This window comes from Ochotona princeps, chromosome 3 (assembly GCF_030435755.1).
Source record: "Ochotona princeps isolate mOchPri1 chromosome 3, mOchPri1.hap1, whole genome shotgun sequence".
Classification (NCBI taxonomy): Eukaryota; Metazoa; Chordata; class Mammalia; order Lagomorpha; family Ochotonidae; genus Ochotona; species Ochotona princeps.
The window spans coordinates 88,275,299-88,300,976 of record NC_080834.1 but is presented as its reverse complement, the minus strand read 5'-3'; the positions used below and the strand labels follow the sequence as shown (position 1 = coordinate 88,300,976).

Sequence of the window (25,678 nt, the reverse complement as noted above, 5' to 3'; positions counted from 1 at the left end):
TCCATTGGAAAGTCAGATAAACAGAAAGGAGGGGAGACAAACAGGAAGATCTTCCATCTGATGAGTCATTCCCGAAGTGGCCGCAATGGCCAGAGCCCAGCTGATCCAAAGCCAGGACCCAGCTTCCTCTGGGTCTCCCACGCTGGTGCAGGGTCACAAGGCCTTGGGCCATCCTCACCTGCCCTCCCAGGCCACAAGCAGGGAGCTGGATAGGAAGCGGGGCTGCTGGGATTAGAACCAGTACCCATAGAGATCCAGGTACATGCAAGGTGAGGACTTTAGTCATTGGGCGACTAGGCTGGGCCCAACTCGTTTAGTTTTACCTTCTGTGTTATCTATCTCCCATCACCGTATACATTAGTACCCTTGCTGTCCTAACCTTGATTTTTTTTTTAACCAACTCTGTTGCCTCTTTTGTTTCTCATCTCTCACTCCTTTACCCACTTTTCCCATCCCCCACCTGTGGCCCTTTCTGGTTGTAGGCTTTGCCAAGTTACCCATAGTTCTAACTTCTTACTTATTCATCAAATTTTATTGGATGAGCTGAACTTTATTGGGGTGTGAAGAGAAACAAAACTTGGTCATCACTCTCCAGAGACTGATTTTATTGATCTCACATTTCATTATTAGATTGTGATTAAGATCTTTATGAAGTGCTGGCTTTATGTGGGAGGCAGACTTCTTTTTCTGATCCTTTCTGCAGAGGCCTGACTGGTCAGATTAAGGCCTAGACACATTAAAAAGTTCAGTGAGTACAAGGCAGTGCAGGTGTATTCTACAGAGATTCCAGAATTGTGAGAACTATCTGTTTAGAAGAGATGTGTTGCAGGGAGGAGTAGGGTTGTGTGGTTGTAATGCAGTGGAGTAAACCATCTCTGGACATTGGCATCCTGCTATATCAGCATGCTGGTTCCAGGCCCGGCCAGCACTGCCCAATCCAATTCCGTGTAGGTGCTTGGGTTCCTTCCACTTGCATCAGAAATCTGGATGAAATTCCTAGGTCCTGACTGGCCTGGCCCAGCCCTGGCATTTGGGAGAGTGAACCAGTAGGTGAAAAATTTCTTTCTGTCTCTCCCTTTCTCTTTCTCTCCTTCAAGTAGGTGAAAATAAATTGTTTTTAAAATGTATTTGGATTCTGTTGTTCCCGTTCTCCAAACCCTCCAGCCACTTTCTGCTGCCTTTAAGTTTGAGCTCTACACCCTCACCAGGGCCCTGCCCATGTTAGCGGATTTTTACTTCTCCAGCTTCCTCCTTGCTTACTGAGTCTCGGCCTGTAGCCTTTATAAATCTTTCAAGAATCCAAGTCTGTGGCCAGTGTTGTAGTGCGGTAGGTTAAGCTGCCACCTGCAAGACTGGCACCCATATGAGCACTGGTGCAAGCTGTGAATGCTCCCCTTTTGAAAAGCAGCAGTGGATGATCTAAGTACTTGGGAGCTTGACACCCACAAGGGACACCCAGATGAAGTTCTGGGATCCTGGATGCTGCCTGGCCCAGCCCCAGACAATTGCAGTCATATGAGGAGTGAACCAATGCATGTGAAAAAAACAAAAACTACTCTCTGTATGCCTCTGCCTGTCTCACTATAGCTCTGCCTTTAAAATAAATAAATAAATAAATAAATAAAAGAATGCAAGCCTTGGGGTGAACACTTGGTTTAGATTAATATACTGTTAGGATGAGCAGAACTGTATCTGAGTGCCTGGGTTCAAGTCCCAACTCTACTCCTTGTTTCAGCTTCCTACTAATGCTCATCCTGGGAGGCAGCAAGGGTTGGCTCAAATACTGTGTTCTCTTTCACTCACAGGAGACCCAGATGAAGTTCTCAGCCATTGGCTTTGGACTGACCCAAACCTGTCTGTTACAGACAAGAGGGAATAAACCAGTGGTTGGGAGTTCTCTCTCTGCTTCTCAAGTACAGGTTTTTTTATTTGTTTGTTTTAATTCTGGCAGGAGGTTGGTGGCAGGGGGTGGGGAATACCAAGCTCTTTCTCACTTAGGACATGAGCACTTGCTGTCTCCTTCCCCTCCTTACCTGGACTTTGCTCATCCTTCAGCCTCCCTTCAAGCCTCGCTCCTGTCCACTTAGGGGCTGAATCAGGCACTCTCCCTCAACATTTACCTCTTTAGAATTCTTTCTGTTGGAATATATTTGTGTTTAAATTGTAAATGGGTACTACTCAAGGTTTTTCATGTCCAGCTAGATTATAAACTTCATGAAGGTAGAGATAAGTGTCTTTTAAAAAAAAGATTTATTTATTTTTATTGCAGAGTCAGTTATACAGAGAGGAGGAGAGACAGAGAGGATGATCTTCCATCCAATGACTTACTCCCCAAGTGACCACAACGGCCGGCGCTGCGTTGATCCAAGGCCAGGAGCCAGGAACTTCCTCCAGGTCTCCCACACAGCTGCAGGGTCCCAAGGCCCTGGGCCATCCTCGACTGCGTTTCTAGGCCACAAGCAGGGAGCTGGATGGGAAGTGAAGCAGCTGCAATTAGAACTGGCGCCAATATGGGATCCCGGCAGGGAGGACTTTAGCCACTAGGCCACGGCTCCGGGCCTGAGACGTGTATCTTTTATCATTTACTGAATTCCTGGTGCTGATAGCCTGACACAGATCATGCCCCATAGTAGGTCCAGTCCATAGCAAGAGCTTTGTAAACTCAGGGATATTTCAAGAAGCTCATGGAAAAAGTAGATTTATGAGATAAGATTTTGGTGTGTTTGGGGGAAAAAGGGTCCTGGCTACTCCACTTCCCTTCCAGCTCCCTGTTTGTGGCCTGGGAAGGCAGTCAAGGACGACCCAAAGCCTTGGAACCCTGCACCCATGTGGGGGACCTCGAGGAAGCTCCTGGCTTTAAATTGGCTCATTTTCACCCATTGTGCCACTTGGGGAGTGAACCAGCAGATGGAAGATCTTTCTCCCTGTGTCTTCTTTGCTCTGTAAATCTGACTTTGCAATAAAGACAGACAAATTAAAAAAAAAAAAAGCTTTGAAAAATCCATGTACACAAAAGATGCTGTCATAAAGATTCTTATTATAAAAACATTTTGTGTGGATTTCAGAAAATTTTTGCGCCAAAATTTCTTTAATTCCATTTTTCCCATCAACTTTTTAAATTTCCCTTCTCTATGTTGACTCTCTGTGTGCCTCTGTTTGGAGCCTAGCATTTGAAACTAAAATATTGATCCAGTCCTTACTGTGAATATGGCCAAAGCTTCACCAAGAAGGTCAGGGTGTACCGTGAATCCAGAATAAAATCTAATCTTTGGAGAAAGGCATGGTGCTGCAAAGAAGGAAGAAAACATATTTGCTTGCAGAATTTCCGTAAAAAAGTTATCCACAAGGAGCAATCTTAGTTTCAGCTCTTTTTTTTACTCCCTTTTTTTTCAATATCAAGTAGAACATGCAAGCAATAGCTCTAATGTTTGCATTTTTGTTTATTTATTTTTTAATTATATTTTTCACAATCTTTACATAATTAACTAGGGTAAAAAGGTTCACGGGCCACAGGAAAGTGGGTAAGACTATTATTTCCACATTGTTTCTTTCATGTATCTGAGGTAAAGGGGAATAATAAGGGAGAAGCCCCACCCAGTCTCCCACCCACCCCAGATCCCCGATGTGGGGCATACTCCGAGGGTCTTGCTCAAGTGGTTTTGATAGTTCAACAGCTATGAATTGCTGCCATTCTCACCATTCCAAGCACGATAAGGTTGTTGAAGAACCCACTGATTGACATAGTCCACCTTAGAGTCTCCATTTGCCCAGTTTTTCACTGCCAACATATAGCTGAGGTGGTTGATTGACTTGTTCTGTCTTCTGTCTTTTCATGATTAGGGTTCTGAGTCCAGCAGTTTGATCAGGGAGATCCCCAAAGAAACTTTGTCTGAGGTGTTCCCAGACCAGATTCTTTTATGTACTAGCAAGTACAGGGCCCAGCACAGTCCATCACCCCGATCAGCTGATGGTTGCAATTGCTGGGTTGATTCTGTCTCCAGCCCTGACTTCCACTGGGAACAATGGGTATTGCAGTCCAGCCTGGTTCTGCCCAGCACACACTCGGCCCTCACATAAACCAGTGGGAGCTGCAACCCAGTCTGAGCAACCCGCAATAACCCCCACTAGGCCTGCCACCTACCCTGGTTTGCCAATATGTGTAGCAGACTAGTCCAGTCTGTCCCACATCCCATTTGGCTCTCATACATGTCAGTGGATGTTAAAGCTTAGTTCCATCTAACCAGCTCCACTATCCAGCCCACACAGATGTTGTTGGATGCCTTTCTGTCTAGCCACCCTAGCCCCTCTTCTGGTTTTCATGCTCTATCGTGGGAGTGGTAACCCAAGGGGGAGGAGCCCACTATTTCCCTTGTAGGCCACTCCCACTCCAGAATTATGCACTCTCCAGGTGATTCTGTGTTTTGATTTGACAGAATTAGCCCCCAGTGCCAGCTTCTGCCAGCTGCTGCTGTGGCTAAGCCCAAGCAACCCTCACCCACTCTCAACCCAGCGTGGCTTTTCCTTTATCTAGTCCATATGAGGTGCACAGGTGTTGTAGCCCTGCTTAGTCTGGTCTGCCCCCATCCCAGCTCACACTCTCCAGTGGGAGTAGCTGTCCAGCAAGGGAACACCCCCATGTTCCCCCTGCTGGCTCCACCCCCTTCCTTCCCGGTTCTCACATGTGCTGATTTGGCGCTGTGGTCACATCTGGTACAGATAACCTCACCTTGGCATTCCGTAGTGTGCACTGTTCTTTTGTCGCGACCAAACCTGACTCAACCCGCACTCTGTTCTGATGCTTGGATTCGCCAGTGGATGACGAGAACTGATTCAGCCTGGTCTGCCACCGACCCAGGCCGAATGTGTGCCAGTGGGAAACTTTCTATGGCCTGTTCTGGGCTGTTTCCTGTCATGCTTCTTGAGCTTACCTGCAGGGTCTGTGTCCTGCCAGAGGAGTTGCCCAGGCTCCTCCATCAGAACCTCTCCCAATGCCAGATTTCACACATACCAAGGGGCCCATGAGCCAGCCCTACTCAGTTCACCTCCTGTCCTAGCAGGAACAGTAGTTTTTCCTGACTGGCCTTCAACCCAAACTGGTTCTTACTGTTGGATGTTTCAGCCCAGCCAAGGCTCATCCATACCCACATACAGCTCACACATGGCTCAGTAGGGGGTTGAGACCTAGCCTAGTCCATCCCACATCTCCCCTGGTCCTCCAGAGCACCAGATAGTGTTGGAGTCTAGTCTGGTTTGGTGCGTCCAGTCTCAGTCCACACTTGTGCTAATTGAGATTACAACCGTTTCCTGATCACAACGCAGCCCCCATTCCAGTTCACATGCCCCTTGGTGGGAACCTCAATCCAGTTAGGGTGTCCCCTAAGCTCCCCAATCTGGCCTGTTCCCAGCCATAGATCATGCACATTCCAGTGGTTGCTCTTACTCAGCTTGGCACAGCCCCTCACTTGTCCCGGCCCCTGCCTTAGACACTATGGCTTAGCGTCCCTGGCTCACACAGACCAGTAGACGCAAGAACCTAGCTTGACATGACCTGTGCTCCATCCTGATTTCTAATTTTGCTTGTGGGCTAAGGATTGCTCAGTCCTGCCCCGCACACCCCGTTCCATTACCAACTCACACATTAGCCAGCCATTGGAGCTACTTTGCCCGGCTTGTCCGACCCACAGGTCTGGACTATGTGTTCACCAGTGGGAGCTATGACCCGCCAGGGGAGTTTCCCAAATTCCTCCACTTGACCCACTCCCAGACCCAGTTCTCATACATGCCATTGGGTTTTAGGCCAGTGTCCAGCATAGTCTGGCCTGCCATTTGGCCTTGTATGAGCTGGTGAATGTTGTAGCCCAGCCCACCCCACACCCTATTCAGGATGCACATTCAGGTGCTGCTGCCTTGACCAGTCCAGACTGTTGCGGGTTCCTTTACCCGTGATTGATGGCAGGCTCCTTGGTCACACCTAGCTTAGACCATCACCACCTTAACTCTTGAGCTAACCATGGGGCTAGTATTTCCACGAGGTTTGGCCCACACATCCCCCACAGAATCTACCCCTGGATATCGTTTTCTCATGTGCTAGTTAATATGGCCCTGCCTAATGTGGCGTGTCTCCTGATCCCTCATCATGTCAGGTAATAGGATATGATCCTGCTAGACAAGCCCCGAGCCTTAGCTTTTGCATGGACTGGTGTTCGGTGGTTAGCATTGTTCAGTGATTACAAGTACTACACAGGATTTAAAGGAGTTTGGTATATCAGTCTTGTCCATAAAGATCATCTTGTCTCTCTCCTCCAACCTACCAGGTCTCATTACCCTTGCTTACCTTCAAAGGAAGAGTTACTCTGTCTTTGGAAGTCTTTAGGATTGATTTACATCCCAGAAGTACAGTGGGTTTAACATGGAGCTACCTAAGCAGCAATTCAAAGCCCCAAAACTCCTGAGTTGGCCACCAGGTGGCCAGCAGGCGGAGTCTAATGCCAGATGGTGCACTGACCACCCAAGGACAGGTCACCATGTGTATGTGGTGGCTGGAATCAGGGCTCCGAGCTTGGAGACGATCCCGCCTGGCACCCACCAGCAGCCAACAGGCTGCTGGAAGTTTTAATCCCCAGGCTCCAAGTTCGCCCCCTAATGTTTGCATTTCTCCGAGGATGTTCTCAACCTGTGGTTTTCAAGCAGACCCATCCTCTACTAGGCACTTAGGAGACTCTGGGAGCCCTTTCAGTTCTCCGGTGACTGAGCTGCCACTGGTGTTGGGTGGATGAGCACCAGGGGTGCAGGAGGGGCCTTGTGACAAGACGGCAAAAATCCCCCCAGGCCCTCCTCACTGACCTTCAGAGCGGAGACATCACAGATGCATACATCAGAGATTCCTTAGTGTTCAGTAATACAAACCAAATTTACTAGAAGTTGCAAAAACAAGCCCAGAGATTTAAGAAACAGTATTTACGTAGGAGGAGGTCTAAAAGAAATAAAGGTATAGCCTCAAAGTCCTTGAAAAGCTTCCTCTGAGCACAGTTTTTCCACTCCACGGCATATGTATTTCTAGTTGTATAAACAGTTGCTTTCTGTAATTATATACATATAGTCATTGCTACACACTTGTCCTGAAAATATGGATCAGAGGAAGGTTTAAATACTTAGATTTAGAACCAAACAGTGTTAAATTGGTGGAGTCACAGGAAATCTAGGTGTCACATTAAATCATATTGCCATCTTACATATTTAAAAAAAAGCCTTTGGAGTATAGTGATAAACTAAAAAGATTCACTATTGAAGATGCTTATTTGGGTCCCTGATTCCTGAAGCCTCTTGTTACTCCTCTGTCCAAACCTTTCACTGAGTGTTTCAAGAGGTGATAGGATGTTAAGACATTGGTAAGGCTCTCTGTGATTACTTTTCACTCCCTTCATCCCATGTCATAAAGCAGAAAATTGCTTTGATAATCACACTTACAAATTTTTCATCTTCTCCACTTGAGTGCTCTGTACCTTGTCTTGCCAGATTATTTTTATATTCTCTTTGCCTTTCTTTTTAATGTAGTACATTTTCTGTATTATTTATCCCAATGCAATTTTTTTATTTGCATGTCCACCTGCAGTTTTTGGTTGTTCCTTTGGAAACCCAAACATATGTCACAAGTTGACACAAGCATCTGACAGGTTAATCAGTTCCTCAGTAGGTATATGTTGTGAATAGTTGCATATTGAAAGAAATAGCATTTTAATTTACTTTCTTGCAACATCTCCTTCTGTTCTTAAAGCTTTACATTTGTTTCTTTTCGGAATTGTGTGTAGGGGTGATTAGTGGTAAATGCCAGTTCAGGGTGGCAAGGGTTGGAATTTACAGTAGTGGTTGAGATGCTGCATGGGACACCATGTTGCGTATCAGAGCACCTGGGTTTGAATCTGCACACTCTGGGAGGCAGCTGGTGACAGCTCAAGTAGGTGGGTCCTTACTGCCCATGTGGGACATCAGATTGAGATCTAGAGTACTGTCATGGGCCTGGCCCAGCCCAAGCTATTGCCCATGTTTGAGGCATGAATCTGTGGATATTATTGTAGATAGAACATTCTCTCTCCCTCTTTCTCTCTCTCTCCCTTCCTCCCCCCCTCTTTCTTAAATAAATAACATAAATAAAAATTGCAATATCCTTTTTAAAAGGATATTTATTTAAATAGCAGAGTTGCAGAGAGAGAGACAGAGAGATCTTCCATACACTAGTTTACTCCTCTAAATGGCTACAACGGTTGGGGCTGTGCCAGGCTGAAGCCAGGTTCCCAGAGCTTCTTCAGGGTCTCTCATAGTAGTGCAGATCCCAAGTACTTGGGCCATCTTCTGCTGCTTTTCCAGGCATTTTAGTAGGGAGATGGATCAGAAGGGAAGCAGCTAGGACTCAAACTGGAATGTTGTGACAATAGATGGCAGCTTAATCTGCCATAGCAAATACCTTATACATGCATAGAATATATAAATATATTACTGTGTATAAATACATAGCAAAATACCTTCCAGCCTCAGGAAGGTAATTTTAAGAATGAGAATCCCTGTTGGAGTGATAAATGATATGATTCCCACATTTTGGAAATATTCCCCCTACCCCACCCCAGTCCTTAAAATTCTGATTGCATTATCATCTTCTAAGCAGTATGTTCTGCTTCCATTTTGTCTTTAATAAGCTCTTGTTTATAAAATAAAATTTTAAAAGGCCTAGACCTGTTTTTACCCCCTCTTCTGTTGAACTTTTCACTCCTAGAACCTGCCAGCGTTCCCCTTCACTCATCCTTGAAAAATCCATGACTAGTTCAGACACATTCAGTTTCTCAGCTTTTCGTTTCTTCACCAACTTGATCCTGTCTTCATTAATTTCTTACCTCACTCTTCCGTTTTTTGGCATTCTACTTTAATTCCCTTTCCACTGATTTTTCCATATCCTTACTTCTCTGCCAGATTTTCATGCTTTCACAAAATTAATTGTGCCTTATCTGACAACTTGTAACTTCAATTCTTTTGCTATAAATAGACTCTACTGGTTATTGTAGCACGAATTCTCTTTTTGTTTTGATGTGAGCTCTCCGGTGTTAACTCCCATTAAGACAAGCATTCCTCAATTCCATTTTTAGCTCATTGCTTTGTGTGTCACCTTTGAATCATACCATAAACTGCCCTCACCCTGACATTCAAGAATGTCTAAATAGCATTCTTTTCTTACTTGGGGGCAGAGAAAGGTAAATGCTGTATTTTTCTTTTGTTTTTATTTTAAAAGAAAATTTAGCTTTTACATAAAGATATTTAACTTCTACCAGTTTTAATAATACTTGGTCTTTTTTTTTTTTTACTGTGGTAAAATGCACATAAAACTTAACATTTTAATCACGTTCAAGGGCATGATTTGGTGTCATGGAGTACATTCCTCAGTGCTGGACAGGTATCACCATTCTTTGGCACTAGAACTTTCTCATCCCAAGTGAAAACACTGTACCTACAGAGCTTTTTTTCCCCATCCTTCCCTCCCCAGCCTCAGGCAACTAACTACCGCCTTCCCTCCCCAGGAATTTGCCTCTCCTGTACATTTCATAAGAAAGGAGCCACACAGTGAGGCCCTTAGTGCCCAGCTTCTTTGGCTTGGTGTACCCTGTCAAGGTTTATTCATGTTGTAGCCTAGATCATGACCTTATTCTTTCTCCTGGCTGAATGACAGCTTACGGTACGCAGAGCCCCCATCTCAATGTCTGTTCACCAGTTCATCAGTCTGACTACCTCAAGAGATAAATGACACACTAGCACTGATGAATACAGTGGCTGATATGTGGGTATTTTCAGGTGGCAGTGCTGGAGCCTGAGAGTGTGTGCCATGCTGCTGTGTAGGCAGAGCCAGCACAAAGGGCCTGCGCATGCTCTTTTGGATGCAAGACCTGACAGCTTACACTTTACTCCCTTTTTCATACCTTTACTGTGTTTTGTCTTTTTTCTACCATTGTATTCCAACACCTAGTGTTGGAAAATTCAGCTGATAAAAATGACTCAAAGTTGCACTTGCCTCCCTCTCCCTATCCTCCAAAAAGAAAGAAAGGAAGAGAAGGAAAGGAAGGAAGGAAGGAAGGAAGGAAGGGAAAGGAAAGGAAGAGAAAGGAAGGAAGGAAGGAAGGAAGGAAGAAAAGAAAGAAAGAAAGAAAAAGAAAGAAAGAAAGAAAGGAAGGAAGGAAGAAAGGAAGAAAGAGGGCCTGGCGGTGTGGCCTAGTGGCTAAAGTCCTCGCCTTGAACGCACCAGGATCCCATATGGGCGCTGGTTCTAATCCCGGCAGCTCTGCTTCCCATCCAGCTCCCTGCTTGTGGCCTGGGAAAGCAGTCGAGGACGGCCCAAAGCTTTGGGACCCTGCAGCTGCGAGGGAGACCTGGAAGAGGTTCCTGGTTCCCAGCTTTGGATCGGCGCAGCACCGGCCCATTGTGCACTTGGGGAGTGAGTCACCGGACAGAAGATCTTCCTCTCTGTCTCTCCTTCTCTCTGTATATCTAACTTTGTAATAAAAATGAATAAATCTTTAAAAAAACAAAAGGAAGGAAGGAAGGAAGGAAGGAAGGAAGGAAGGAAGGAAGGAAGGAAGGAAGGAAGGAAGGAAGGACGAGAAGAGAAGAGAAGAGAAGAGAAGAGAAGAGAAAAGAAAAGAAAAAAGAAAAGAAAAGATCAGTGATAGCATGTTGATGTACTTTCTTGTGGTCATTTTCCTGTGTTTGGGTATTTGACTTTTTTCCCCCTAATTATGAGCTCAATCCCCAGGTAACTGAGTCCCTGTGCTGTCCTACATCCTATTCTAGAGATCTCTGGTGGGTGAAGAAGTGCCGGTGGGGACACGTTGGAGGGGACTGTCAACAGATAGATGATCTTCAAAGCTCTAGGACTAAGACTTGCTGGATGAGGGAAGAAAATGCTGAGGAGGGACTGGGCTGAATCCCAGGCCTCCCCAGCATGCAAAGGTTGAGTAAAGAAGGAGGGCTGACAATGTGGGAAAAGCAGATGGATCCAGGAGAGAAAGTGCTTTGCAGGAGAGCAGTGCTTGTCCAGTGCACCGGCATCTCAGAGTGAGAATGGGACAGAGGACTGCAGTCAGGCTGGAATCTGGGGGAGTGAGAGGATCTTAGCCCTTTAGGAGTTTGCCAAGGAGCAGAGGAGATTGTGTTTTGAAAACAGGTTTCTGCATGTTTCTTCTAAACATAGTTCCATGCAGAGTAAGCTGTCTAACTATGCATCCTATTTAACCACTTCTTGTCTTGCTCCTGGGTGGCATTGTCTGTACTTCCAGTCCTCGCTTTTACAGAGAATACCTAAGCAGCCAGCTTCGTCAGTCTTACTGTTTTTAGCATTATTTTTCTGCGAGTGGAGTCAGTTACAGAAAGAGAGAGTGCTGATTGAGGAGCAGAATAGCCATCCACCTTCTCGGATCCTTTCTAGAAGGGTCCAGTGTGGTCATTTGATAGATGCATCTACATATACACAAGCATGGGTGGTCAGTCTTCAACAATGACCATTTCTTGGTTGGGGCCGTCTCTGAACTCCTCTCTCATATCAGTTTGGAGAACAGAGAATGGAACCCCAAGTGTGGAATCTCACTGATCCCCACACCAAGGAGTCATCGTAGGCAGACATCCTAGAGATGTGACTTCAACATGTGTGGCTCACTGAGGTCCTGAGGAAACAAACCCAGGCAGTCGTGGAGGGACATAGGCAGCAACGATTCCCCTGTGGTGCTGGTGTTGGAACTTAAGGCTAAGTTTATTCTTTTCCTGTAAACACCCTGCACAGTCCCCAGAGCAGCTGCCTGTAGATACCACAGAACAACTTCAACCCTTTCCATGCATATCTTGGGTAGGATTTTGTAAACACTTCCCAGCTTGTAGCAAAAAGAGAACAACTTCTAAGGTGATCAGCCTCTCAAAAATGTCCCCTCCTGCTCCTCTCCTTCCTTGAAACAACAACAACAACAACAACAACAACAACAACTTTGTGGTTTTGAATTCTTCCTTCCCAGCCCAGCTGGAGCAGTGGAATCTGAGGTGCTGACCTCGCTGCCTTGCTGGGTTCCCTGTTTAACCACTTCCTGCCTGGCAGGAAGGGCAGTGGCTCACCCAGGGCCAGAGGTGGCCTGCCCATGACTGGTGGCCATACTCCACCACAGCTCATCTCCATGCCTCTGTCCTGCTCCATCTGGTTTGTTGGCTGAGCCATAGTGGGAAGCATGCCGCATCGGTGGTGCCTGCTACAAATAGAAGTTGTAAGAGATGTGCATGTCACCTTGTTGTTTTCTCTGGCCTGGGTCATGTTCTAGAGAGATCCTGGGTCACTGCAGATCTCATCCATGAGATGGAAAGATCTCCAGCTTGACCCCCCCCCCACCTTCCTAGTAGAGGAGTTGCATGTCCTAGAACCTGGCCCACCTGAGTGAATTCCCACACTGCTCCCAGTTCAGTGTCCTGACAAAGATGGTTCAGCTTCCTGGAATCTCACTTTTCTCTGAAAAATAGGCAGAGTGTAGTACCAGCCACATTCAATTGTTAGAGGAACTCCTGGGACAATGCTGCTCAGCCGCTGACTCATACCTGACTCTTGAACCTTCTCTGTCTCCTCTCTGCAGGGGGGTTGGCAAAGAGACATGGTCAGCCTGTTTTCTCCAAAACCTTGGGGTAAGTGTTGAAACATGCAGGTCATGAGGAGGCATGGTTATGACATTTTCTACCAGCTTGGGTAGGATAGGTCTGGGCATCTAGGTTGTAATAGCTGGGGAGGAGATGGTGCATCTTTCACACAGCACATGTGAAAGGTCATGGTCAGAAGACAAAGCAGGCAGACTCGGAAGAGGCAAGTAACCACACCTTCCCTGAGGTGGACAAGCCCCACATGTTAAGGGCTCCACACAGGGAAAGCTGATTTCCCAGGGAGGAAGGTTCTGTTCAGATTGGCTTGGACAGCTAGAGGACCCTCTGCATTTTCTCCCAGGAACCCAGGCTTCTGCCATTTTCAGCTGCCTCCTCTGCCAGGGCCCTGGAGCCTCCACTGGACCCTCTGCTCCTAACCAGCAAAAATGGCATGGGCAAAAGTGGAGAATCTTGCAGGAGAATGTTATGGCTCTGCCATAGAAACAGCCCATAACACTTGGCTCATAGTCTGTAGGCCAAAACCTTAGCTTTTGGCCAGAGCTCAGCAGAAATCCTGTAGCTTTAACAAGGGAGGCTCGTCCTGAGGCCTAGCTGCAGGCACAGGACGTAGAAGAGATGATTGTTGCCATCTCTCTTTCCAGAAGGGTCGTGAGAAAGTCTGAGGCTAGAGTTGGGATGAACTGCACACCCCTGATGCTGTGCAGTCTCAGCCTGTGTGACTTCAGTGGAGTAGAGGAAAGAAGATCAGATTGCTGCCTAACATGATTTCTTCCCAGGGACAGACTTGCAACTCCAGCAGCAGAAACTCGCCCTAGCATCTGGGGAGAGTGCCCACCGAAGTTTGCTACCAAGCTGGGTCGAGCAGTAGTCAGAGAAGGACAGATGGGACGTTTCTCCTGCAAGATCACTGGCCGGCCCCAGCCACAGGTCACCTGGATGAAGGTAAGGTTTCCCAATGCTCTAACCCCAAACCCTGCAAATCCAGGGTCACATCCTTCAAACAGTGAGAGTTTCTTTCCAGACACTTCCTTCTGTTTCAACCATAGATATCTCTGGAGGGTTCTCTGGATGGTGAACAGCAAATCATTTGTGCCCCTTCCCTATGTCACTCAGGCCACATAGTTCCTATCATTGTCACAAAACAGCAGCCTGGCATCCTCAGGAGGGTGGATTTAAAGTTATAGCCCTAGGTTTAAAAACCCTATGGTGCTGGCATCTTATGTGAGATCCACTTCAAGTCCTGGCTGCTTCATTTCCAATCCATGTGCCTGGGAAAGCGTGGAAGATGACCCAAGGCCTTGGGCCCCTGCAACTATGTGGGAGACCCAGAAGTTCCTGGCTCCTACTTTCAGATCAGTTTAACTCGTTGCATCCATTTGGGATGGAAGATCTCTTTTTCTGTCTCTCTCCTGCCTGCCCTGTAGCTCTTTCAAGTAAAATAACTCTTTAAAAAAAAAGACTAAAAAACAAAAAACAGCTCCCTGCTTCTTAAGAGCCATCATCTTGGACAAGCTGTCTCATCTCTTGTACTTCCTCCAAGTACTCGGAGCAGCTGCACATGGTAGTGCTCAATAGGTCATGCAGGGCTGAGTAAAGATGTAGGTGGTAGAGGACATTGGGGCAGGGAGCGGGGACAGTGGGGCAGGAGTCAGTGTTCAACCTTGATGAATGGGGAAAGTAGACTCTTTAGCAGTGGGTGGTAGGGGCTGGCATTTGCAGGTGAAGCTGCCATGTTGCAAGCCTGGCATTCCCTATCAGAGTGCCAATTTGAGACCTGGCTACTATGCTTCCAGTCTAGCTCCCTGCTAAAGTGCCAGGGAAGGCAGCCGCCAGTTTTGGATCAAGTACTTGATCCTACCACAAATGTGGGATCCTGGATGAAGTTCCTGGCTCCTGGCTCAGTCCAGTTCCGGCTCTTGTGGCCATTTGGGGAGTGAACCAGTAGATGTGATCTTTATCTCGCTCTCTCTCAATCTGTCACTCTGTCTTTCAAATAAATAAATATTAAAGAAAAATAGGTGCTAGGATACATTTACCTCTTTCTTAATTCTTTTGAACTCATAAAAAAGAGCAGCAAAGAAAAACTAAAGTGATAAATAGAGAATTTCCTGCCTCAAACTTGGGCTCCTTTGAAATGCGTCCTATGCATCCGCTCATAGTCTAACTGACCGCAACATCACGTCCATGGATCCTAGGTCAGGATGATTAGATTGTCTCAAGACTGCTCCATGAACCTGTGGAGCAGAGTGTGTGTCTCCCACCACGCCTGGCAGGAAAACAGTGGCAATAGGTTAACAGGTTTGTGTGACCATTCCACCCTCCTCACCCTCCACAGGGAGACGTGCCACTTCAGCCGAGTGCCCGCGTGTCCATGTCTGAGAAGAATGGAGTGCAAGTTCTGGAAATCCACGAAGTCAGCCAAGACGATGTGGGGGTATACACATGCATGGTGGTGAACGGGTCAGGGAAGGCCTCCATGTCAGCTGAGCTCTCCATTCAAGGTATCCTCCTACCAGGGAAGCTGGCAGCCTCTGTGCCATCCTAGGGAAGCCACTCATCTGTCATGAGCTTGTACACAGGTGGCATCCTTGTGTAGCCATCCCTCCCTCACTCCCACCAGGGGCAGGGTCTTGAGCAAGAAGAATGGGGAAGCAGGTAGGCAGCGCAGACCTGGCTGGAAAACAACTGGGCTGTCACCTCCACGTGTGCCCGCACACTTGATCTTCAGTCCTTTCTTGTCACTGAGTCCCTTTGTTCTCACTTAGCTCCCTTTGTGTTTCTCTTACCAGTGGGAAGAGCATACTAAGGTTTTGCTGTAACCCTAAATGTCACCTGCTTAAAATATAACTCCTTGCCAGCTCTGTCTTCCACTCAACTCTTTCTACCCAGGGTCTGTGTTTCTTCTTGCATGAGTCGACCTCTCAGCATCCCCTTTTGACCGCTGCCTCTCTCCTGCTACAATCCTCATCCTTTGAGATCTCTCTGAATTCATCTCCTTCTTCCATGTCCAGCCTGGAGAAGCCAGAGTGTACAGGGGAGGGTGGTCCAATGTCACATCAAAGAGGAGTGCTTTGGGAAAGGGTACCTCAGGATGGGTTAAAGTGTCTGTGTTGAACATTTCAGAAGCCATTTATTTTTATGTGTGGCTTCATTGGTTTCTCTGTGTGTTGGACGGGGACAGATGCAGTGCCCTCAGGGCACAGCCACTGTGTGTGTGTGTGTGTGTGTGTGTGTGTGTGTTTTAAGCCTAGGAAGGCAACAGTTGGAGCTGTGACCTTATCCTCCAGTGGAGATGGGTTTATAGGACCAACCATGTTCAGCAAAGGAAGCTGGTGAGGGGTGCAGCAGGGCAGGACCACAGAGATAGGAAAATGCTTGGGAAGTGAGAAGTCAGTCAATGCAAGGGGTCACTGGCATGATGTCTCCAGTAACCATCTTTCTTCCCTCCTTTCCTTTCGCAGGTGTGGACAAAGCCAGCAGGTAGGTCTAGGTTCTGCCCTGGTGTGCTTTCCAGTTTACAGTGCCCTGGGAGTAGAGGCAGTCATGGAAGAGTGACTCTGAGAGTCATCTGTTTCAGTCAGGGAGTATTCTGGTTGGCTCTGTCGCAGAATGGACCTTGCAGGCCCTGTGTGTCGGATGTTGAGGCACTTGAAAAATCTTTTTGGGCATCTTCATATCTGCACAAGTTAGCCATTCTTAGCAAGGGGCACTTCAACTGAGCTCATGAGGTGCTTCCTGTGCTGCGTTGAGGCTTAGGGCTAGCCACTGAGTCTACAGATCTAGTGTCAGGAAGGATTTTGAACAGAGTCGGATGAATGTATAATTAGAAACTTGGCACATACCCGTGAAGAGGAATAGCCATGAGAGGCTGGCTGAGGTGGAGGCTCCAGGATGCCCTTTCTAAAAATGTGATGTTGGAGCCACTGAAGAAAAAGCCCAGGGTGGAATTGCTCTAAATGGAAGGGCCAGCATGTGAAAGCCCTGAGACCACCGATGGGCAAGAGAGTCTCCCAGATGGACCCCTCCTTCTGTATGCCTGCAGCCTGGTGGGCAGCAGAGTGCTGTCTCTTGAATCCTAAGAGGCACCTGGAGGAGGTCCCGCAGTGACTTGCTTGCAGGCCCAATCGAGAGGTTCTGCCAAGAAATCCCCAAACTTGACCTGTCACCATGCACCTTATGTATAACAAGCTGACTGTGGTTGCTAGGGGGGAAGTAAGCTACAGAGTGGACAAGAGCCAACAGTCTACTGGTTAAAACTGGGATGGGGGCGTGGCACCAATGGAGCAGAGAATTGTAGAACCAATGGGACTTGGAATGAGGTGCAGCCCAGCAGGTGTCAAGAAAGACCACTGGTGCTTGGGCTTGGGAACCTGGCAAGCTGAAAGGACTCTACCCTACCTACTGGTAACTGATGAGCTGTTGTGACCCCTGGGCCCCTGGGCTTATGGCGAGTCATGCCCTTCATGAGTCACCAGCTGATCATCCCACTCTTGTTTCTCCACCCTCCTCACCCACCGCACCACCCAGCAGGTCAGACATCAGAAGGGAGGTGACCAATGGCATCCCGAAGGGGCTGAAACTGGACAGCATGGATATGACAGCCGAAAGGAAACATGGCTCTAGCCCCCAGCGTAGCAGCTCCCTGGCCTGGACCTCAGCTAACCTGCCTCAATCTCCAAGGGACTGTGGGCTGGAACTGAGCAGGGAATCAGCCCGAAAGGTCCCTCAGATCGCTCTCCCTCATAAGGTTTCCAGCACCATCACCCTGCAGACCACGAGAGTCCAGCCAGAAGCAAGAGCACCCAGTACTCCTCCTGCAGAGGAGGAAAGGAAGAGACCGGCCGCTCTCTGGCCAGCCACCCTCCCCACCCGGCAGTCTGGGCTTGGAAGCCAGGAAACACTAGGGAGAAAGATTGCTCCCAGGAACTCCCCCACAGAGAGCCAGAGGGAGTCAACATTCCCCAAATTCGAGAGCAAGCCCCAGAACCAGGAGGTCATTGAAGAACAGACAGTGAAGTTCAAATGTGAGGGTAAGTAAATAATCCTAACCCTAAGGTTACTGGTTATCAGAATGCAGCCACTGGATGGCCGGTCCCTTTCTGACATGCACAACTCACCTGCAGTTCCTATGTCTGTCCACCCTTCCCTTGGCACTGGGTCCCCTGGGAAAGCCACCCTACCGGGGCTCTTTCTTCCAAGAGGACAGATGTAGTCTGAGAAAGCTCCTTGTTTGTCATGGAATATAGTGTCACTGTATATGTACAGTGTCCCTGGGCCCTAAGTCACACCACCTGGAAGGAAAAAGCCCTCACCATCACCACCATCCTCTTCTCTCTTCTCCCTCTTCCTTGACTGTGTAGAGATCTGACTCATCACCCTTGGGTGAGGGTAGTCAACAGTGTCTAGAGAAAATGAAATTCAAACATCAAGTTTATTTTGGTGCAAACCAGTTTTGAAGTCCATACATTCGAGGGCTTGTCAAAGAGTTCACAGAAAGTGTAAAATTATGGAAAAAAAACTGCATGCATGTAAAATATTTTCACACAAAAATAAACTTATCCTTTGTTTCCAATTTCCCACGGAGTTTCTGAGGTTCCCTTGTGTTTCTCCCACTAAGGTCCTACTCGATCTTGTGGCCAGGGCCAAGAGATGAGAAGGGGGAGGGCAGCTTCAGAGGAAATGGGAGTCCTGCCTCCTCCTGGTCAGGTCCTCCCCACCACATCCCACAAATTGGGGTGCTCCCCAGAGCAGGGGCTTTGTTGCGGCGAGGTTCATGTTCATCATCTGGCCCTATAGTTTCAGGCATCCCCAAGCCTGAAGTGACCTGGTTCCTGGATGGTGTCCCTGTGAGGCAACGAGAAGGCATCCTAGAGCTGTATGAAGAGGCGGGATCCCATTACCTGTGCCTGCTGAAAGCCCGGCTGAGGGACAGCGGGAGGTACAGCTGCACAGCTTCCAATTCCAGAGGCCAGGTGGCCTGCAGCTGGAACCTCCTGGTGCAGCGTGAGTCCAACCCTCCCGTTACCCTGGTGCCCTGCAGGAAGAGCCATGCGTGGGCTGCCTTGTAGTCACAGGCCGTTCACCTACAGCCCCTGAACCCTGGTCTGCAACAGAAGTATCAAAACCCTACCCCACGTTGAGACCTTAATCAGGAGATTCTATTGGAATCCTTCTCCCAGCCCTGTCCCCAAGTCCTGCTGGGAGTTGGCCACTGGTTAAGGTGCCTCTGCAGTGCCACAGCTCAGATGTTGTAACTGCAGAGAGCTGACTGTGTACCGAGAGTAATGTGGAGTGGCAAGGAGGCCATTCACTGGCAGAAGACCGGCTGTAGAAAAAAAAGAACCCAGGCTTATTGTGGGGAATTTAAACAATAGACCCTCTGATGACTCAGAAGTATTCTAATGTTTGTTAAACAAGATCAGCACCACCACATTGTTGGTATTCTGTTTCTATTCTACTTTGTTCATGTAACATAAACATCTTTCTGTATTATCTAGCGTTTTTTGAAAGCATAATCTTTAATGCCCACTTAATATTCCATAAGATGCATGTAGCTAATTTAGGTATGCTCTCTTATGGGTTGAGTTTTTAAATTATTAATGTTTCTTTCACTATTAATAAGAAAATGGTAATAAGTAGCTTTCCATAAAATTCTCCCTCTCTTAAATGCGTGCGGTCTTAAGAGACCATATCATATCACAGAGAAACCTATTAAATAATGTTTTGGGAGTATTATCAACAAATTACGTGCTGCTGAAGATTCTGTGCACCAAATAACCATTACCCATTATTTTACAACAAATAAACCTCAAACAATTTTTAAAAATTAGGAAAGAAGAGAAGGGAAATCTATAAGGAATTTAGATTCAAAGAAAAATAAACAACATCAACAATTACAGTATATGGACCTTGTGTGGATCCAGATGGAGACAGTTTGAAAAGATTATTTTCAATGAGAATATCAGGAAAGTTTAGATTTGGACAAGTTATCTGACATAAATGAATTAGTATTAATTTATAGATATGATGGCAATGCTGTGTCTTTTTTAAAAACCTATTTTTACAGCTGCAAACTGAATTATTTACTGGTGGAATGGTTTTATTTAAAGTCCCAGTTCCACTCCTGATTCTGGCTTCTTGCCTAAATACACACTGGTAGGCAGCAGGTAGTTGAGTCTCTGCTACCCATGTAGGAGACATAGACTGAGTTCCTAGCTCCCAACTTTACTTCCTGGTTGTTGTAGACATTTGGAGAGTGAACCAGTAGATGCATGATTCCCTCTGTCTTTCTTTATCTCTCTCTCTCTCTCTCTCTCTCTCTCTCTCTCTCTCTCTCTCTCTCTCCCTCCACTCTCTCCACTCTCTCCACTCTCTCCTCTCTACCCTTCATGGGACAGGGTACAGACGAGTGGCGTCAGGTATACCACAGGTCAGTGCTGTGCCCAGGGAGCCGTATTCTGCTGTGGCTTCCCTCTTCTGCAAATCTAACAGAAGGCTGTTCTTGGCTGCTTGCATCCTGGAGCAAGTTATCTTGGGGAGACTCCCCAATCTTACTTTGGTCTGTGTGGCACCTTTCTTGAGCCATAATTCACATGATGTGAATGCCCATCTTTATGGCTGAGTAACATTCACCATGTATAGTCACAAGCTTCTTTTGCCCATGCGTCAGTTGATGGATGTTTAGAATGTTTCTGTGTTGCTGTGGACGTTACATGCAAAGTCATTTTGAATAACCCATTTTCAATTTTGAATGGGTGGAATTGTAGTACCATAAAGCCATTTTCTGTTGACCCTTTAGCAGAACTTTTTCTTACACTGTTCTTCTTACACTGTTCCTACAATGGCTGTACCATTTTACCTTCCACCTGAGCAACATGCAAGTGTTCCAGTTTCCCCACATCTTTGCCAACGCAATCCACAGTCATCTCATTATGATTCTGAATTGCATTTCTCTAATGACTAATGACGTCAGGCATCATTTCATGTGCTGTTTGGCCTGTATGTATCTTCTTTGGATAACCATCCATTCAGATGGCCCTAATTTTAGTTGGGTCATTTGTGGTTTCATACAAGTATTATTTTTCAGTTGTAGAAGTTCTTCATATATTCTGGATACCAATCCATATCAAATGTCAAGTTTGAAATTATTTTCTCATTGTGGTAAGTCTAGATTAATTTTCCTTTGTGGTTGTGGAAATGTCTTAGTTATCAGTTAATGGTTGAGTGGAGATTTTTTAAAATGCCTTGGGCCGACGCATCTCTCACCCTTGTCAAGGCTTCTATGTGTGTATTGGAGCAAGGCGTCAAGGCTCTGACTGGCACCTTAAAAAGTCCTGCTTGCAGACAGCCGCTCGGGAGCCAGAGATGAGCGTAAAACCTGTCTTCCCTAGGCACACACATAGTGCTGCACATGGGTACTATTGTCTAGGTTCCCAGGAATGTATTAGTGCTTTCTCAGAACCCTAGGCATCTTATACCTCAATTTGTCCTTATAAGTTTTTGTTTGATGTTTGTTTAACTATTTGAAAGGAAGAATGATAAAGAGAAGGTGGAGTGAAACAGAAAGAGGTAGAGAGAGAGACGATCTTTCCACCACTGGTTGACTCTCCAAATGACTACAGTGGGTAAAGATGGTTCATGTCAAAGCTGGGATCCCAGAAGCTCCACCTGTGTATCCCATTTGGGTAGCAGGAGCCCAGGCAGGCAGTTGGGCCATCCTCACTGCTTTGCCAGCAGGGAGCTGGGTTGGAAGTAGAGCACCAGACCAACCCTCTGATACGGGAACGCCCATATCTCAGGGTGCAGCTTATCTCACTTCACTCCAGTGCTGACCCCTTCTTTTTAAGCTGTTTGGTCAGATTCTTATAAACCCCAACTGATACTGCAGCCACAGGTAGCTGTATTGTTCAATAGCTGCTGGTGATTATTCAACCACATTGGGGGATCGGACTGTTCTTATAGAGCAGATTTCAGGCCAGATCAAGTACAGGCAAGTCCTGAAAAATGAAAATCAGAAAGGCACTGCCAAAGAGCTGCCAGGCTGCGACAGCTCCCATGCAGATGGCATTCTCAGGAACTCCGAACCCATTCCAGGCCCTGCTCAGCAGCTGGTTTTGTTAGGTCCCAAGGTTGTTACTGATCAAAGTTACTGCAAAGCTGGTGTTGGGGCAGGGGATGGGGGATAGGAGCTCGCTCTTTTTATTAACAGGGCTTCTTTTCAAATTTCAGCCTCTGGTGTTTGTCTTTCAATGAAGGCTGGCTTATTGCAAGCCATTGGTTTATTTCCAGTCTTCTGAGAAAGTTGGTTTTGATTCTGTCTGCAAGTATCTGGTTGCTTTTTTTTTTTTTTCATTTGAGAGGCTGAGACAAACAGAAAGGGAGTGCTCCCATCTGATGATTCACTCCCCAAATGCACATGGCTGGGCTCAGCCAAAGCCAGGAGTTGAGAGCTCAATTCAGGTCTCCCTTGTAGATTGGCAGAGAGGCAACCTCTTGAGCCATCACCTGCTGCTTCCCCGGGTCTGTACCTTCAGGCAGCTGGGGTTAGGAGCCACAGTCAGAAATGTAATCCAATTAATTTTGACGTTGGATGCAGGCACCTTACCTGGTGTCTTTAATGGCTGAGTGCCTGCTCCTTTTGTGGCTTTTATGAGTAGATCTGCAGTGGTCTTTAATCTATTGTTCCAGAAGCACTTGTTCTATCCCTCTCCCTTTTGAAGACACTAGCTGTTTTAAATGCCTACAACCTTCCAGAAATCCCCGTTAACTCTCAGCAGATGACTGTGCTAATGTGCTGGTCATCTGATGCATGCTCTTTCAGCTTCCCCTGAGCCCCTTCCTCCCTTTTCCTCCCATTAATGCTGCCTATTTCCCTGACCAAGGCTTCTTTTTCTGCCCGTTCCCAAATCCCAGAGATCTTCTCTATTAGAAGCTTATTCTTAGACCATTTCTTCAATCTCTGCCCCTCACTCACTAAGAGGTCCCTATTCCTCCCTGAGAGCTCAGTGTGGTCATCCCTAAGCTGAGAGGTCCTCCTTACTTTCTCTTTGCATGTTCCTCACCCCCCACCCCAGCATCGAACCTGCTACAAGTGGCATCTGTGTGCTCAGGTTTACTGGGTAATAGTAGCCCACACTCACCAAGAGTGTTCTCCGTGCCACGCTGTGTGCTAAACGCTCTGTTTACATTGCTTGCCTTAGTGACCCAACAAGATTAGGAGAAAATTAGAGTCATGTCCATTTTCCAGAGAAGACTGAGTTACAGTGAGGTTAAGTGAGTTGTCCAAGAGCCCATGCCTTGCAAAAGAGAGCCTGTGCCTTGCAAAAGAGAGCCTGTTTCCAACCTAAGCCGGTCTGGCACAAAGGCCTGTGTTTCTACCCAAGACTCTTAAAGGAATTTCTCTAATGCAGCATATTGGCACCTGCTGGGGGGAAATGCCATGCCTCCCTATGCTTCTCAGGTTGTCCACTTGGCTCCTAGCTTAGTGCTGGCCAACTCGAACATACTGCCCTTGTGTCATGCAGCTGCTCTCCCGTTGTCCACTCATGCCAGTGGGGCCTAGAAGAGACTATGTGCCTGTAGGGTCATTGAGCTGGTTGCAAAAGCCTGCTTCATCATTGGAGATGACCATGGTAGATCATCAACTTCATCTACCAAAATAATAATAATAATAATGAACTAAAGACATCTACTTGCAGTGCTGCCACAGTCCCATGAGCCAAGCAGATGGCATTTAGTAGGCCCCCAGATGTTGTTACTTTTCTTACCCATCAGTCCTTGCACTGCACTGTGGCTTCCCTGACCTTCTGCTCTGAGCAACCTGTCCTACAAAGTGCCAGTGCTGTGCCTGCTAGTGGCCAACTGTGTTCCCTCTGCTGGTCTATCAGCACTTCCTCACCCTGTACTCCCAAGACTGCCGCAGCACTTTCTACTGGCTGAGAAGACACTCCCGTAAATCAAGTCTCCAAGCTATAGTACATTCCCCCCATTCTCTGATGCAGGAGGCATTTGTAGAGCTCAGGTCAGCAACTGTCTACTAGGACATATGTTGATACCAAGCAGGGTCCATTGCTCACGTAGATTTCCAGGCCCCCAGCAGTTCTGAACCCTGGACCTGGGGTGAAGGCCCAAACTCTACTTGGAAAACCAGACCACGTGTAAGTCTTTGTCGTATGATTCTGTCTTCAACCTTGAATCTGCGGTGGGAGTCTGAAGATTCGTTAAGGTTTTGCAGTTACTCTTAAGGGATAAGAGACACTAGGACATCTGGTAGGGACCAGGAGTTGGACACAAGAAAGTTTGGGGATGCTATAGGGTCCAGACAAGGCAGGGAGGTGCCTGAGTCGCAGAGGAGGGGTGGAGGGGCAGAGCTGGGCTGCTCTCGACCCTGGGCAAGCCCCATTGCAGGTCTGCAGAAGACTGATGTTGCCTATTCCCTAAGCACAAAGGTAGACAAGGCACAGCCAGGCTGCCAAGGAAGCTGGTGCCAAGAATGGTGATGCATGCCTCTGTGGGCGGTCATTGGAGCGGGTGTGTTGTGACCTGGGATGTCACTTCTCTGTCCTCTGTTCCTACAGGGCGGGCCACGAGGGAGGTGGCCCCATCGTTCTCCAGTGTCCTGAAGGACTGTAGCGTCACTGAGGGCCAGGATTTTGTGCTGCAGTGTTCGGTACAGGGGACCCCAGTGCCCCGCATCACCTGGTTACTCAATGGTGAGCCATACTACCCCCTGGTACCCTGGTTCCTTCAGTTCTCTCCACTCTGAACCGTTCAGAGCTTAGGCATTCCAGGAGCCCAAGCAGAAAGCACAGATAGGGAGAACGTGGAAATAAGGGGTCTACTACTGAGTAGCTGAGCAAGGTATGGCTCCTGCATCTGCTGCACATTCCCATTAGTGTGATGTGGACAGCACATTTTACCAGGCAGTAGTTTGTGAAACTGAATCCCAGCTTTTACATCAAGCAACTAATGAGGTATCTATCACAGAAGCACACAAGCAACTTAATTTCTTTTCAGACTCAAAGGAGGCCCTGAGTGAACATTGCCTGAGTCAACAAATGAACAAATCAATTAGCCAGCTAACGAAGCACACCAGACGTTGCTCGAGGGATCTTACCTTCTGTTGGGTGGCAGGTGGCTCTGGGTTTGTAGCCCAGCAGATCTGTTCCTTGTTCTGCTCCTATAGAGACATTTCCTCCCACAACCACTTGGGCCAGGATCCTTTGAAATAATCAACTGCCGTATCTTATCACCCCTTTCTCATTTCAAAAGCATGGTAAGACTCTGTAGAGGCGGGAGCAGTCTGCTCGACTGACAGGACTGAACATGAACTCCACGGGGAGGAAAAGGGGGCACTTCCTAGGAGGCAGGAGCCCGGGGAGGGTGGCTGGAGACCTGGGGTGCCCCATTTTGTGGCTCTGGGTGCCAGATGCTTTATCCACAGGGAGGTAGGCTGGTAAAGAAGGTGCAGGGTCTCGGCTAGCTGTCACACCTGATAGAATAGGTTCGTGAGTAGGTAATGGCTTCCCCCTGTATGCACCAAATGGCCCCTGATTGTGCCAACATTGGACAGTTGTCCTCATGAGGCCTCCCGGTGGACAGTTTGCTCAGGCTTTGCTAGAAATCATCTTCAGTGAGAGGGGAGACTGCACAGTCTCCTGATGGGTGGTCTTCTTGGGTGGTCAGTGACAGCAGAGGTCTGTCCCCCTCCTACCCCCATCTGAGGACGATATTCCTAAGTGATGGCCATGAGCACAAGCCTCATTCCTGCCTGGCTCATGGGCCAGCCAACTCTTCCAGAAAAGGCAGCCAGAGGGACATAGCTCTGGCTTTTCAGGCCATACAGCGTGGGTAACAATACCCACTCAGCTCTGCCGTGCCCACATAAAGCACGGGGCAGTGTGTCAGTGCGTGAATGTGACTGTGGGACAACGAAGCTTCATTTAGGAGGCACTCCAATGTGAATTCTATAGCACAGTCACGTGTCATGAGGTTCTTCCTCCCTGTTTTCCAACCA

At 47.4% G+C, this 25,678-nt stretch overlaps 1 protein-coding gene across 3 annotated transcripts in view; it reads left to right on the top strand.

Annotated features, from left to right (window-relative positions):
* MYLK (myosin light chain kinase) overlaps nt 1–25,678 on the top strand; it is a 171,876-nt gene that overhangs the window by 51,529 nt on the left and 94,669 nt on the right. Inside the window, exons 3-10 of one of the 3 annotated variants that reach the window (XM_058661987.1) lie at nt 12,642–12,690; nt 13,440–13,605; nt 14,999–15,164; nt 16,125–16,143; nt 16,441–16,457; nt 17,187–17,693; nt 18,460–18,666; nt 24,240–24,374. In XM_058661987.1, coding sequence (XP_058517970.1) covers nt 12,642–12,690; nt 13,440–13,605; nt 14,999–15,164; nt 16,125–16,143; nt 16,441–16,457; nt 17,187–17,693; nt 18,460–18,666; nt 24,240–24,374 — 1,266 coding nt within the window. Of the gene's footprint in view, nt 1–12,641; nt 12,691–13,439; nt 13,606–14,998; nt 15,165–16,124; nt 16,144–16,440; nt 16,458–17,186; nt 17,694–18,459; nt 18,667–24,239; nt 24,375–25,678 lie in introns of those variants that run through there. The other 2 variants (XM_058661988.1, XM_058661986.1) reach the window with 2 other exon arrangements.